The following is a 14267-nucleotide window of genomic DNA, read 5'->3' on the forward strand; positions in this document are numbered from 1 at the left end:
ACTGGGGAGCCAAGACATACTGGCTTAAGATGTATCATTCATTCATTCCCAAGTATCTCTAGAATTCCTATTATGTGCTTGGAACAGGAGTTAGAAATTCAAAGGTGGGCCAGTCTTACACAGTTCTTGCCCTTAACAAATCTACAGCCTACTGAGAGACAAATACTCAGCGAAGTAATTTCCGTGAAGTGTTGCTAAAGAAGGTATGTACACCGGTGTCATGAAATACCTAATTAGGGGTGGGGGCCGGGGGAGAAGGAGAGGGATGGACAAAGGGACAAGAATGGGCGGTGAGGCGAGCCTTTTCGGTTTAAACTGAGACCTGAAAAATGAGGAGCCCTGACGGTCTGCGGAACTGAAAGAAGTTCAACAGCTATGATTTGGAATCCCACCAAGAGTGTCAAGAGATTGAAGGGCACCTTGGTAGATTTGGCTTACAGCGACCCCGGTGTGAGGGGTCATCAGCCTGGTGAACATTCCCTGGGCACGAACGATAACGTTCTGCCTTTCCACATTCCAGCAGAGCTGGGCTTCCTTCAAGTCATCTATCCCTTAATCCCGCAGACTTCCACCAACTGCGGAGTGGTGGTGACCCGCAGACAACCTAACTCAACCGGAGACTGCGCGGAGCCAGTCACAGCCAATTCCACCCCGGGAAGAGGCTCCAGAAACCCCACCCACGTCCAGGCACGTTTTCCTGGGCCGAGTCCCAGGGGCCGCCCGCGGCCGCCACGGTCACGTGACCCGAAGTGTGACGTAGGAGGAAGGAGACGCCATTAGAGGGAGGCGGTGAGGGAGTGCTCTTCGCCTTTCCTCGGGTGCCTGACGTGGTGGCTGGGGGGCCCTTCATTCTCGGACTTCCCGCGGCCCTTCCAGGCTTCGCCCGGAGGCGAGAGTGGAGACGGCGCCCCGGGTTGACGGGTCGGTGCGGAGGGGCCTGCGCCGGCCGCGGCTGTGAAGGCGCTGCGGCGGCTGCGGGGAGCTCGGCGCAGCTCTAGGGCTCGGGCGGCGGGGAAACGGGATGGCTGCGGCCGGCAGCGGAGGGGCGGCGGCGGGCAGAGCCTACTCATTCAAGGTGGTGCTGCTGGGCGAAGGCTGCGTGGGGAAGACGTCGCTGGTGCTGCGCTACTGCGAGAACAAGTTCAACGACAAGCACATCACCACTCTGCAGGTGCGGGCCCCAGGGAGCGGAAGGTGGAGCCTTGGGGCCCCTACCCCTCCGGGGCTGTGAGGATTTTGCTGCCATGGTCCCCTGGATCTGGGCTTACAGATCTCAGGCCTGTCACCGTCGTCTTCGTTTCGGAATGCTTTTCTGAATGCGTCCTAGGGACACGCGGGGTCGGGGCATCCTGTAGACGTTAAGGACAGGCTGTTGGGAAGGGAGTGGAAGGGCCCTGAAAAGTCCCCGTGTGGCTGCGCATATTGTGGAGTCCCCATCGCTTGGCTAGTTTTCCCCTTTGATTCACTTCCGCTTGTGCCCTAGGTGCCTTCACCCTACAGTCACTGACTGTCTGCCCTTTTTCTTTCTTTCAGAATTAGGAACTTAGCTGCGGATTTTATTTTGCGAACCTAGGTGCTTTGTAACTTCAGCGCTTACTGATGACTAAGTGTTTACGCAAGTTCCATTTTGTCCTGGCTTCGAGTAACCTGCTGATTGGCGAAAGAGTCATCTTTGGAGGGTTTTTGAAATGACCGCTTGCGGGCGTGGGTTACGCAGTTTCCTTGCTGCCTGCATGGGTCTGACTTAAGGGGCAGTCATACTGTGATGTCGGTCGACCCACATGCACTGGGAAACGTCATGTGAATACTAGCCAACAGTTGGTCCCCAAACTAACAGCTTCGTTGCTGCTGCTACTTACTTTCTTTGCTTGTAGCATAGGGCCGGCTTTCTTCTGCAGTTACCTTAAGGTTGGTAGGAAAAGTGTTAAAATGTAATCATAGATTGGGAGTGAAGCCAGCCCTTTGAGGCAGTTGTAGCCTCCTCCCTCTTCCAAAGAAATCAGTTTGCACGTGTTAGAAAAAAATATCCAACTAATCTAACTTTCTCCATTTAGTTACAGGTAGTAAAATCGAGTGTACTTTTTTTTCCCCCTTATGTTTATTTATTTTTGAAAGAAAGAGACAGAGTGTGAGGGGGAAGAGAGAGGGAAACACAGAATCGCAAACAAGTTCCAGGCTCTGAGCTGTCGGCACAGAGCCTGAGGCGGGGCTGGAACTCACAAGCGGTGAGTTCCTGCCTCAGCTGAAGTCAGATGCTTAACTGACTGAGCCACCCAGGCGCCCCATAAATCGAGCGTACTTTTGAGCCTGATTGTCCAGGTTCATATTCCACCTCCATCTATTTATCTGTGATCTGTTATCTATTTAGTATGTTCTTGGGCATGTTAATTAACCTGTTTGAGCCGAAGTTTCTTCGTCTGTTAAAATGGCCATAATAATAATACCTAGCTCATAAGGTTGTCAAGACAAGTATACGTAAAATCACTTAGGACTTGGTCTGTTGTAAGCTCTCCATCTTTACTACTGGCCCAAATTGCACAATAGACTTTCATTAGTGATTGTGTAGTGTGTAAGAACATTGACACTATTTAATAGAACACACAATCTCCTAATTGTTGTGACATTTGATATTTGATGCTATTATTAAACTACTGAGTCTAGAATTCACAAGGATGCTCTGATGATTCCATGTTCTATTTTTACTCCTGTTTTTACTCCTCTTACGTAAAGCACAATATCTGAAAAAGTGAATGTCAGGAAACTCCTTTTTTTTTTTCTTTGCATCCTTGTACGAGAGCACTTACACAATTTTAGTAGTTGTTATTGTTGAGTGTTGCTAGTGAAATCAAGGGAATTTGTAGGATAAATACCTATGATTATTTGGAACTTAGGAATTCATTTAGGTAAAGTAATAACAATAGTTAACATTTAGTGAATTTTTACTGTACCGAGTACTGTACTTTTCTTCTGTCATTTAATTCTTATTATAGCCTTTGAGGTGGTAGATAGTTTTATTAGCCCCATTTTGCAGGCAAAGAAACAGGCTTGGTTAAGTTGAATAATTTGCTGGCTGTCATTTTGCCATAAGTCACGCACGGTACCCAAGCTGAAATTTGAACCCAGGTCTGACTTCGGATTTTGAGCAAGTAAGTCACACTGCCTCCGGATATTGGTAAATCACCCCTTTAGTGGTTATCTTTGTGCTACAAATCTTACATAAAAGAGGAAATCATTATAATTGAGCCTCCCTCTTTAAGATAATTTAGTCCTTCAACCCAAAAATCACACCTTCATTATGCATTTCAAAAACATCCTTGAAGCTAAAAGCAGCCTAAAGGTTTTTAAATATTAGAGACCACTTCAACTATACTGGAAAGGATGAAGTTTATGGTAGATTTTCAGTATCAAAAACATAGCAGTCCTGATTTTAGTATTTATATAACTCTTATCATAAACAGTGTCTGGATTATATTGTAGAATTGAGGATTTTGTTGCATACCAATGTATGGAAGCAGTATTTAATCTCTTTCTCTTACATATCAGTTCCTCTCATTTTAATTTTTTTAGAGAATTGTGACCTATTAAATAACAACCATGTATAATTTTAATTTCTAAATGGAGAGGAAATCATGCATCAGAACATCAGAAGACAACAGAGGAAGAGTCCCTCTTTTTTTCTCAACAGAACTACCTACTACCTATCTTTTGACATACTTTGTGTTTTGCAAGGTACACTATCTTACAATCATGTTCAAACAGTTATGAGACCAAGGAAACCTAAGGTAGTTTATGGTTCACTGTTTCAGTCTTTTGTTTAATATTTCAGTCAAGTGATTGTTCACTCTTGTCTGACCATCTTGGAGGTGAGGTGAACTGGTACAGAAAGTGGGAAACTTACTATGTCCTAAGATGGCCCATTTCATTTTTGGACAGTTTTAATTTTCAATAAATTTTTCTGTGTATAAAGCCAAAATCTGTTTTCCTTGTAGTTTCCAGTTCTGTCCTCTGAATCTTGATCACATAAGATATCCCTTCTGATAGTTGAGGACAGCTGTCATATCCCTTGGTCTTATCTTTTGGGTAAACAGCTCTGGTTCCTTTAAAGGAATCTCTTATGACATCTTTCTAAACCATTTCACTATTTAATCATTGTCCTCTTTCCTTAAAATGTAATTCTTTGAGCTGTAGAAATGATTCCAAGTGTGCTTTGAATTTAGTAAAGTACAGGCTATCACCTTCCCTATTGAGAATCCTTTTCCAACACTGAAATAGAAAAGATTCTATGTGCTTGTGGACAGCTGCTACATTTATTAATATTGGGCTTGCTGTCTTAATCTTAATCCCCCTCCCCAAAAAGGCATTACATCCCTCAAAATCTTTTTTCTTTTATAGCTTTTTTTTGGGGGGGGGGTCCCTAAGGTATTTGAACCATTAAAATAGGCTTTGATAAATTTACTCCAGTGGTTAAAGCCTGTTAATGTCCTTCTAAAGTTTGATTTTAAGTTCAAGAAACGTTGAGCTCCTGTGGGTCAGATACTTGGTTGGGTTCTGGGCATGCAAAGAAAAAGGTTATGTTCCCTACTGTCTGGGTTAACTACTCATTTTAGCTTTGTCACCTGAAGATTTGCTAAGAATGTCTTCATTGTTTTCATCAGGTCATTAATAAAGACTTTGAAAAGGGGAGACAGAGGGAAAGAGAGACAAAGCTCTGCGGCAGGTCTCATTATAGTCCAGTGATGTGTGACCAGAGATGTATTTTTCTTTAGTTGTGCAGTCTTAGGGTGGGGCTTTTTCAGACTATGCTTGAGCCGTAGTCTTTCTCTTTGAGTGAGAAACAGTTACTGGTGGAGTGTTGTACATATTAATGATAATGGAAACAGAAAACAGCCTGAGATTTACTGTTATGGGCTATTAACTAGTGGGTACAAAGCCTTTAATGAAAATGTTCTTCCAGCATTATAAATCTAGCTTTTTGCCCTAGCTACATCAGTCTTGCCCACAGGGGATATCATGAGATGCTTTGTCAAATGCTTGCAGAAGACAAGATACACTGTGTTTCTGCATTAGGAAGCCATATGATGTGGTTAAAAGGGACAGGATTTTGAAGTTAGACTTGGTTTCATATTTTGGCTCCTACTTCATAAGCCTTTACGAACTTGGCAGGTTATTCTAACGTTTGTAAGCTGGCTCTTGATCTATAATATGGGAGAATCTCACTTATAGGGTTTTTTTTTTTAGTTTAGTTTTTTTTTTTTTTTAAGATTTTATTTTTAGGTAATCACTACACCCAGTATGGGGCTTGAACTTACAGTCCCAACATCAAGAGTCAGTGCTTACTGAACAAGCCAGCCAGTGCTTACTGAACAATTGGCATGAATTATTTTGAGAACCCATGCTGTCTCTGAAAGATCACTACATTGTCTTTTAAAATTGTTTATAATTTTATACTTAATATAATCATATATGTACACATATATATGTTATTTTTTATATACATTTATTATTACTATACATATACATATATATTTGCTTATTCATTCTAGAGTTTTGGCTGGGATTGGCTTTTCTGGAAATTAACTTCTTTCTAGAAAATTGTGACATTGGCCATGCTTTAGTGTTTTAGCACTGCTCCCTTTTTTGCAGAGCTCCTCCTAGGTTACTAATAATTAAGACATAATCTTGTAGGTGAGCTCTCTAAGAACTCAAAATCTTTTACCTAGCTCAGGAAACTTGATCTTATATAATGAGTCCCCAAGCTCTCTTACATGATTAACCTAAGCAATTAAAGTCAATGATTATTTCATACATGTTAAATATCAAACATTGTAATAGCTGGGGAATATAAAGAATAAGGTACTTTGACCATTGTTTAGCTTTCTTGATTTTATTCTTAAATGTTTGTGCCATTTTGATTGTAACTACCTTTTCTCTTTGGTGATCACTTCCTTTTCTTTCGTTGTATGCCCTTTCCCCCCCTTATTTGAAGGTGTTTTCAGATCGTGCACTTAGAGTGTTTTCTGGCACTTTCCACCAGTCCCTTATATAAAAAGTAACATTTTTATAATCTGAACGATCAGTCATTTTCCGTTTTAGAATCCTAACTCGAATTCCGCCTGTCTGCCTTGTGTAGTCGGGTAGGTGGCTGTCACTTGATGAGCAAAGCAGTGCTGTAAGGTTGGCTAGGCAGATAGTATCCTGATAGTTTGGCAAATGAAGAAACTAAGCTTTGTATTCAATTTCTGAGGTCCCACAAATGGTAATGGTGTACGTGTTTTCTTAAACTTGAAGTCTACTACTTTTATCCCCCATGCACCTTAACCTCCTGAGCAAAACTTGGCATTCAGATTCTAGCAGTTGATTTTACACTTGGCGTCATAGTCTCTAGTCTAGGAATCTTGGTTTGCTTACTTGTAAGATTAATGTTTTGAATGTCTGAAACATCTTCCAAGTAGTTCTGGAAGCCACACCAGTGTTGAACAGTTAATTCATTTACATTATCTTTTGGAGAGGGACGGGGGTGGGGGCGGGGGGAAGAGAGAGAGAATCTTAATCAGGCTCTATGCTCAACGGCTGATGGGGGGCTTGATCTCATGAGAGTGAGATCTTGACCTGGGCTGAAATCCAGAGTCAGATGCTTAATGGGCTGAGCCACCCAAGCGCCCTACGTTATCTTTATAAAATAACAATAGTTGAAATCTTCATGTCACCCCCTCTTGGCATTTTACTAGATACATGTAGGTTATGGAGGGTGGGTGATTTTCTTTTCTTAAAATAGTTTTTCTGAATTTTGGTTTTAAGTTCCTAATATATAATGTCTGATTGCCATTTTCTGTTTTGTGTTTTGAGCCACTCCTGAGAAGTAACTTTTTGACTCTTATTTTCAAAGTAGTCACTTGGACTGTAAACTGATTATGATTCTTGTATTTATGGAAATTAAGGACAAGAAATGAAGTATTCAAGCAGCCAGCTTAGTTTTCTTTCTTTTATTTAATTGAAATACATTTGACATACAACATTGTATAAATTTAAGACATAACATGTTAATTTGTTACATTTGTATGTTGTGATAATGATTGCCATTGTAGCAATGCAGCTTAGTGTTCTGATAGCTAATTTTTATTGCCTTGCTACAGAGGACTATTTTATAAATTATCTGCCTGAATCTTTTTATGCCTTTAGTACTTACATATTAAGTAATAGATACTTTAAACACTTAAGTCTGAAACAGTGTTAGTGACTGTAACAAAAATAATGTCAGTGTTTCGTTTTATACACACACACACACACGCACACACACGCACACACACAGACACACTTACTAATGAAGGTATGTTGAACTTAAAAGATAATAAAGACAGGAAAGTATTTGCCTACAATTCAGTTACTTTGCTGCTTTAGGTATATTACTTTGCCAGCGATTAGGAAGCACAGCAAGTGATCTGGCTAATAACAACAACAAATACAAAAAAATGATTAAGTTATGAAAAGACAGATACAATTTTTCTTATTATTTTCTATAATTCTTTTTTTTTATTTTTTTTTAACGTTTATTTATTTTTGAGACAGAGAGAGACAGAGCATGAACAGGGGAAGGGCAGAGAGAGGGAGACACAGAATCGGAATCAGGCTCCAGGCTCTGAGCCATCAGCCCAGAGCCCGACGCGGGGGCTCGAACTCACGGACCGCGAGATCGTGACCCGGGCTGAAGTCGGACACTTAACCGACTGAGCCACCCAGGCGCCCCTATAATTCTTTTTTTTTTTTTTAATAGAGATTAAAAAAAAAAATATCCACTATGCTTTTGGATAAGATGTCTGGTAAATAAGTATCAGGTGCAAATGATGGATGTGTGCCTCAGGTAATGAAATTGTTGATTTAATACCCCTAAAGTTTGGAAGATGAGGTCATTGGAATTATAAGTAGTGGTGCCGTAACTCAGGGTTTGGAGGAATAAGGTGGGACATCTACCATTACTCTGATCCTCATTACTTTGTGCCTACCCTGGGAATATTTTTGTGAGTTGAGTTGGCATCCAGGAACACTTAGTGTCCCACGTGGAGGAGTGCCAGGTTAGGAATGTGTATGTTCTAGAATAAACAGCTTTGTGCAATGGAAAAAGTACTGTGGAGTCAGACAGGCTTCTACCCACTGCAGTACCCAAATGAGTTGTCTGACCTTGAGTGAGTCACTGTATTTCTTTAAATCTCGGGTTCACAACTGTAAAATGGCTGTAAAATAGCTACTTCCCACGGTTGTTACAAAGAGTAAATGAGAAAGCCCAGCTTAGTGTTTGGCACACAGTATATATGTACTATTTATTTTCTTCCTATATTTCTAGAACCTTTTGAATTGATACTGTAATGCCACTTTCCCTTCCCCTTTCTAGACTGGGGATTCTTCACTGAGATGTTGCCAGGGATTTAGAAATCCCTTGGGTTAAGTGTGTGAAATTGTTTTTTGGTATGTGTATGTGAGCGGTTTTCTTGGGAGTAAATCAGTTCATAGCTCTCATCAGATTCTCAAAGAAGTCCCGTGATCATTTCTCCCTTACACATTCATGTAACAGAATTAAGAACCGCTGCCCTAGATTAAGTATAACTACAAGTGGCATCTGAGTGGTCTGCCCAAATTAAGTATGCCTCATAGAGGTGGTTAAAAAAGATAAGACAAATGTCAGCCTTTTAATTTTTTGCTATTCCATCTTGATATTATGTAAAATCTTTCACCTTTATTTTCCAATCTAATTGTATTTGCTTTTAAAACAGATGATATTTGTTCTTTAAGAAAATGTCTGTACCATATTACAAACTTAGAATATATATAAAATGGGATGGGACAATTTATATTACACGAGGAATTTTCCATATAGTGGGATTTAAGTAGTTCATTATGAAGGAGGAAAAAAAAGATTTAGTGAGGATCCTTGGATAATATAGTAGATATTTGAGTTAAAGTAATTAGATTTGGGGCACCTGGGTGGCTCAGTCAGTTAAGCAGTGACTTTGGCTCAGGTCATGATCTCACGGTTCGTGGGTTTGAGCCCCGCATCAGGCTCTGTGCTGACAGCTCAGAGCCTGGAGCCTGCTTCAGATTCTGTGTCTCCTCCTCTGTCTCTGCCCCTCCCCTGCTGGTGCTCCGTCTCTCTCTGTCTCTCAAAAATAAATAAAAATGTTTAAAAAAAGTTAAAAAATACAAAATAAAATAATTACATTTACAAGGAAACTTTTAGAAGCACATCTCTTCATAAATTGAGTTTTACCTTCATCGATTTATCCAGGTACATTGTAGATATGTTTATCTGTAATAACAGTATTTGTATGTCTGTTGTATTTGTGTGTCAGCCCTGGCTTCTGCCTTTTCCATAAGAGAAGTATTATCTCAGATCTCAGTGTGGAAGATATGCTAGCGTAGTGGTTATGAGTCGTGTCTGGAGCCAGCCTACCTGGATTTCAAATCCCACTCTGTCACTTCCTATGTGACCTTGGGCAAGATACCCTTCCTGTGTCTTAAGTTCCGACATCTGTAATATTTGGATAATTATATCTAACTCAGCGTACTATGACATTGAATGAGTTAATATTGAAAAGCTCTTAGAATACTGACCATTTCATTGTAAGCCTCATGAGCATGTTAAATAAAAATGTGTAATCTAGTTGACATATTTCTACCCATGAAAAGGTAATTTACAATATAAGCAAGGCAGTATATAGTATATATTAAAGATTAGGTTCCCTGTAATTCTTCAGGATAGAGAAACTCATTGTGGGTTGTATGGGTGGTATGAGAAAGCTTAAAAATTCAAGGAAGAAGAGTTTGGGTCATGAACTGGACTTGGATAGATGGGATTCAAATAGAGAAAAAAGTACATCCAAATTAGAGGGGAATTTTATGGGCAAGCAGAATTGGAGGAATGTATATAAACCATATAAGCTGGAAAGTAAGTGGAAAAATACTAGAAGCTATGGACATGGACAATTGTGGAGGCCCTTGGATACAAAAATAACACTTTGAGATTTTTAGTTGTAGATTATGGTTCCCTAACTTTTATAAAGGAAAAGCTTATGAATGATCTTATAAAAAGTACTCAGCACAGTTCTTGGTGGAAAGTAAGCATTTGGTAATTGTTAGCTAGTATTAGCAATAGTAGTAGAAATAAAAGTGTAGAGTTTCACTGTATGGATGGGCTGTCTGTGTACCTTTTAAAAGTTGCATACTGAGGGACACTTAGGCTATTCCTTTTTTCTTTTATAATCAATATTGATGAGCAGCTTTCCATAAAATTGTATATCCAGGGTTCCTTAGGAGAGACTCAACACTGTCCCTTAAACTCACCATGGGAAGGTGGTGGTAAGTTTCCAAGGAAATGGTAAAAAGGGAAAGGATGGAGCTTTATCAGCTCTAATTGATTCCTGTCTATTGAGAAATCCTCACAAAACTCATGACAAAAAAGTTATTTTGATATTAGCTGCCAGCAGGGATATAGTTCAAGCAAACCTGTTAAAAATGATATCTTACTAGAATACTTGAATGAGTTATGGTAAGATTTTTTTTAATCATGGAGACTTTAGGAAGATAATTTGGCATGTTGACTAGAGTGTGAGGTGAGACCAAAGTTGTTACAGTAGTATGAGATTGGTTGTCAGAGAACTCCAGAAGAAATATGAAGACAAGTCTTGGTAGTTTTGTTTTTGTTTTTTGGAATATGGAATGTCAGAGGAGGAAGAATACTTAGAATATTTCTAAGAGTCTAAACGTCAGTGACTTGAGAATGTGATCAAAATACTGAAGTTGGAATGGAAAGCCAATTTTGTAAGGAAGGTCAGTTTAATTTTAAATATATTTGAGACAAGAGAGGCATTTAAGTTGACCTATATATTAAATATTTGGGTGGGATTCAGATTTTGAGTTTCTTCATATAGCATTGATGTTGAACCCATGAAAATGGTTGATGTCAAGTAGGTCACACAACTAATAAGTTGCAAGGTAAGATTCAAATCCACAGTTCTGATTCAGAGTTCATATTCTTAGCCCCTATGCTCTAATGAGTGGGAGAGGTCCTTTATTTAAATTCATTGTGGAAATATGTATTTGGTCTTCTCATTTTCCAAGTTATTTCTTTTGTTATTTTGCCATTTATTTTATATATGCCCCATTCTATGTAATCTTTGTTTCATTTAATAAAATATCTTTAGTGTAGTTAAGGTTTTGAAGGAAGGCATTCCTGGATTTGATCTCCACTCTGCCATTTGTATCTATCTGTGTATTCCTTTGTTAATCACTAAATTCATTGGCTTTTTCTTAGTTCTAAATTTCCTTGGTGTACATACAGCAGAAAGCACTTCCTGAAATCTAGGTTCCTCCTTCAGTAATAATTCACCATCTTAGCTTTTTACCTGTTTTACCTTATTTCTCTGTACTTTCTTTTATATAGATACACCTAAATGTGACTGTCTCTGCATAACTTTGGACTTGGTTCTCTGTTCCTTTTTTTAAATGTCACCTGACTCTGGGTTCTGATTATATTTCCTCTTCAATCACTCTAGATTCTGTTTTCTCTTTTCTATCTTTGTGGACTTGGTTTTTGTTTTTCTCTCCCAACTCTGTAATAGTCTCCTGTTTCCAGGTCCAGTCCTGTCCTTTCCAGTCCAACCTCCTCTCCTATCACAGAGTCATTCTCTTAAAATATAGATCTTATACTGCCCCAGTGCTTAAAATCCCTTCAATGATTCTCCATCATCAACAATATTATTCTTAACACGTATTCCTTAGGATGAATTAGGCATTTCTCTAGGGGAAAATAGGTCAAATGAGTTTGGGAAATGCTCGTATAGATGCAGTTAGTTTTTTTTTTTTTTTTTGGCAGAATCTTAGTGTGCCAGTGTGTATTATGAATGTACAGAGGGAATGCAGAGCAATATGCTGCATATCCCAATTACATCTGACTGTAGTATACGTTAAAAAAAAAAGACGTCTAGAGTCTTGAACAGGTGTTATTAAGACCCACAAAGTAAAGTCTCTACATCTAGACATGGAACCCTAGCACTTTTTTTTTTTTTTTTTTTTAAATTCATTCAGCCTTTGTCTTTTTCTGTAGTCTCATCTCTGGCATTGACCGTACTACCTTGGAATTCTCCATGGGGAGGGAGTTATATTTTTCAGGCTTTGGTGGCTTTACCCATCTGTCAGGGAAAACCCATACTACTCCTAAAGGGGAGACCATCACCTTCTCTCTGAAGCCTTCTCTCATCCAGGCAGGCTTTACATTTTCTTTCTCAGTACTGTCTTTAGAGTGTACTTGGCAAGACCCTCCCATTTTAACAATTGTCACATGATACTACTTTTCTTTACATGTTTATTTCTGCTGTATATAGACTGTAAGCTCCTTGAAGGCTGGAACCATTTCCTTTCATTTCTGTGACATTAGTACTTAAGATAATTATTAGATATGAATTAAATAATTGAATTATAAAATAATTGCGGGAATATTTCAAGTAATATTGGTATTCATACAGTTAAGTAAACTGCCAGTAAATATATGTTTTATCTCACTTAGAAATCTCTTAGTTCTTTCTACAGTGATTGCATAAGGTGACATTAAATGCAATGCTCTAAGAGAAATTTTTATGGGGAAGATCTAGGAAAATGTTTAATTACCATTTTTTCTTCTTATTTTTCATAACTTGTGTCCATAAAACAAAAAACTATTTTTTATATTAGGATATAACTAATGTTTTGTCTTCAGTGAAAGTAATGTTTAGTCATTAATAAAAAATCAGTGATTACTTTTTCTCTCAGATAACTTGTTTCATATTGAGATTATTCTTCCATCTATAGTTTTTAGGGTAAGAAACATATGAAATATTGTTTAATGTATATCTCTTTTCTTAGGCATCATTCTTGACAAAGAAGTTAAATATTGGTGGGAAAAGAGTAAACCTTGCTATATGGGTAAGTTAACCTTTTCAATTGAGTTTGTGAAGTCTTCTGCTATTCTTGATAATTTAATAACTAATTGGCTGAAAGAATAGGAATTTGAATTTCTTTTTTTAAGTGAAGTTTAGCTGAAACTTTTTTTTAATAAACTTTTTTTTTTTATGAAATCAGGCTAAGAATTATACAGTTGTATACACGAATACTGCTTATCATAACCTTTGAGTTGGGGGAAGAGTAAACTCAGGGATTCCATATCAGAGAAAGAACAGGGTGGGTGAACAGCCTGACTGTCCTATTTTCCCTCTGTGTTTTCATGTTCCAGCTTTCCAAGGGAGTGCCTAGTAGAGAGTAGGGTAATGCGTCAGACTACCTTTTGGCCAGTGGTCCTGGTGTATACTCTCTTTCTTGTTTTCTCCCTTTGTGGGAAACCTAAATTTAGGGCAAGGCCTGTTTCTGGCTTACAATGCCATCTTGGACATTCTGATCCTCTGGCAATTGAACTGTTTTTTTTTTTTTTTTTTTTTTTTTTTTTAGTGGGTGTGGGAAGATTGATGAGGAGTAAGAGGGTTGGGAGGGAAGAAGTAACCTTTGTATAATGGTAAAACATTATTGGTTATAACTTCTAAAGAATTTTTGTAACCTGTTCTTTTTTCTTTAAACAGTGCTTTGAGATTATCTGTAACTTCGCCACTTTCCAGTTAATTAAAAGTTAACTATAGTTGCAATAGCAGATTTATTTTTTTCTTCTGATCTAATAAGTATTTGTTGCTTTATTTAGGATACAGCAGGTCAAGAGAGATTCCATGCATTGGGTCCAATTTACTACAGAGATTCAAATGGAGCTATTTTAGTTTATGATATAACAGATGAAGATTCCTTTCAGAAGGTATTCTATTTACTTATAGGTAGATGATTTGAAGAACAACACTGATTTTTCAAGTCTCCATTCACATGCCTTTGTTTACTAATGTGGTTAATCTTGGTTTTAAAAGTAAAATATAGTTTGTACATAAATGATTACCACTAGTATTTGTTAATGCAGTATTTAATTGATTAACAGAGATATTAATAGTTTATTACATGCTTTCTCAGATATTAGGAAAGGGAAATAATTTGAAATAAAACCAGAAAAATTGAAGGGCTTTTTTTCTCCCTGTTAAAGAAAAATTACGTATATTTCTTGATTCCATATATAGTAGGCATGTGAATACTTGGTATGGTTGCATGGGCTCTCTAATTGTAAAGACAAAAAAAGAAGAGGGGCACTTGGGTGGCTCAGTCGGTTAAGTGTCCGACTGGCTCAGGTCATGATCTTGCTGTTCCTGAGTTCAAGC

General features: G+C 38.5%; 1 protein-coding gene across 2 annotated transcripts in view; it reads left to right on the forward strand.

Moving 5' to 3' along the window:
- Positions 1-749: 749 nt before the first annotated feature.
- RAB21 (RAB21, member RAS oncogene family) overlaps positions 750-14267 on the forward strand; it is a 41141-nt gene continuing 27623 nt past the window's right edge. The window contains exons 1-3 of one of the 2 annotated variants that reach the window (XM_042947183.1): positions 750-1171; positions 12889-12948; positions 13712-13819. In XM_042947183.1, coding sequence (XP_042803117.1) covers positions 1022-1171; positions 12889-12948; positions 13712-13819 — 318 coding nt within the window. In that variant the 5' untranslated portion in view covers positions 750-1021. The remainder of the gene's footprint in view (positions 1172-12888; positions 12949-13711; positions 13820-14267) is intronic. The other variant, XM_042947182.1, reaches the window with a different exon arrangement.

The sequence above is a fragment of the Panthera leo genome, chromosome B4, assembly GCF_018350215.1.
Source record: "Panthera leo isolate Ple1 chromosome B4, P.leo_Ple1_pat1.1, whole genome shotgun sequence".
Taxonomy (NCBI): Eukaryota; Metazoa; Chordata; class Mammalia; order Carnivora; family Felidae; genus Panthera; species Panthera leo.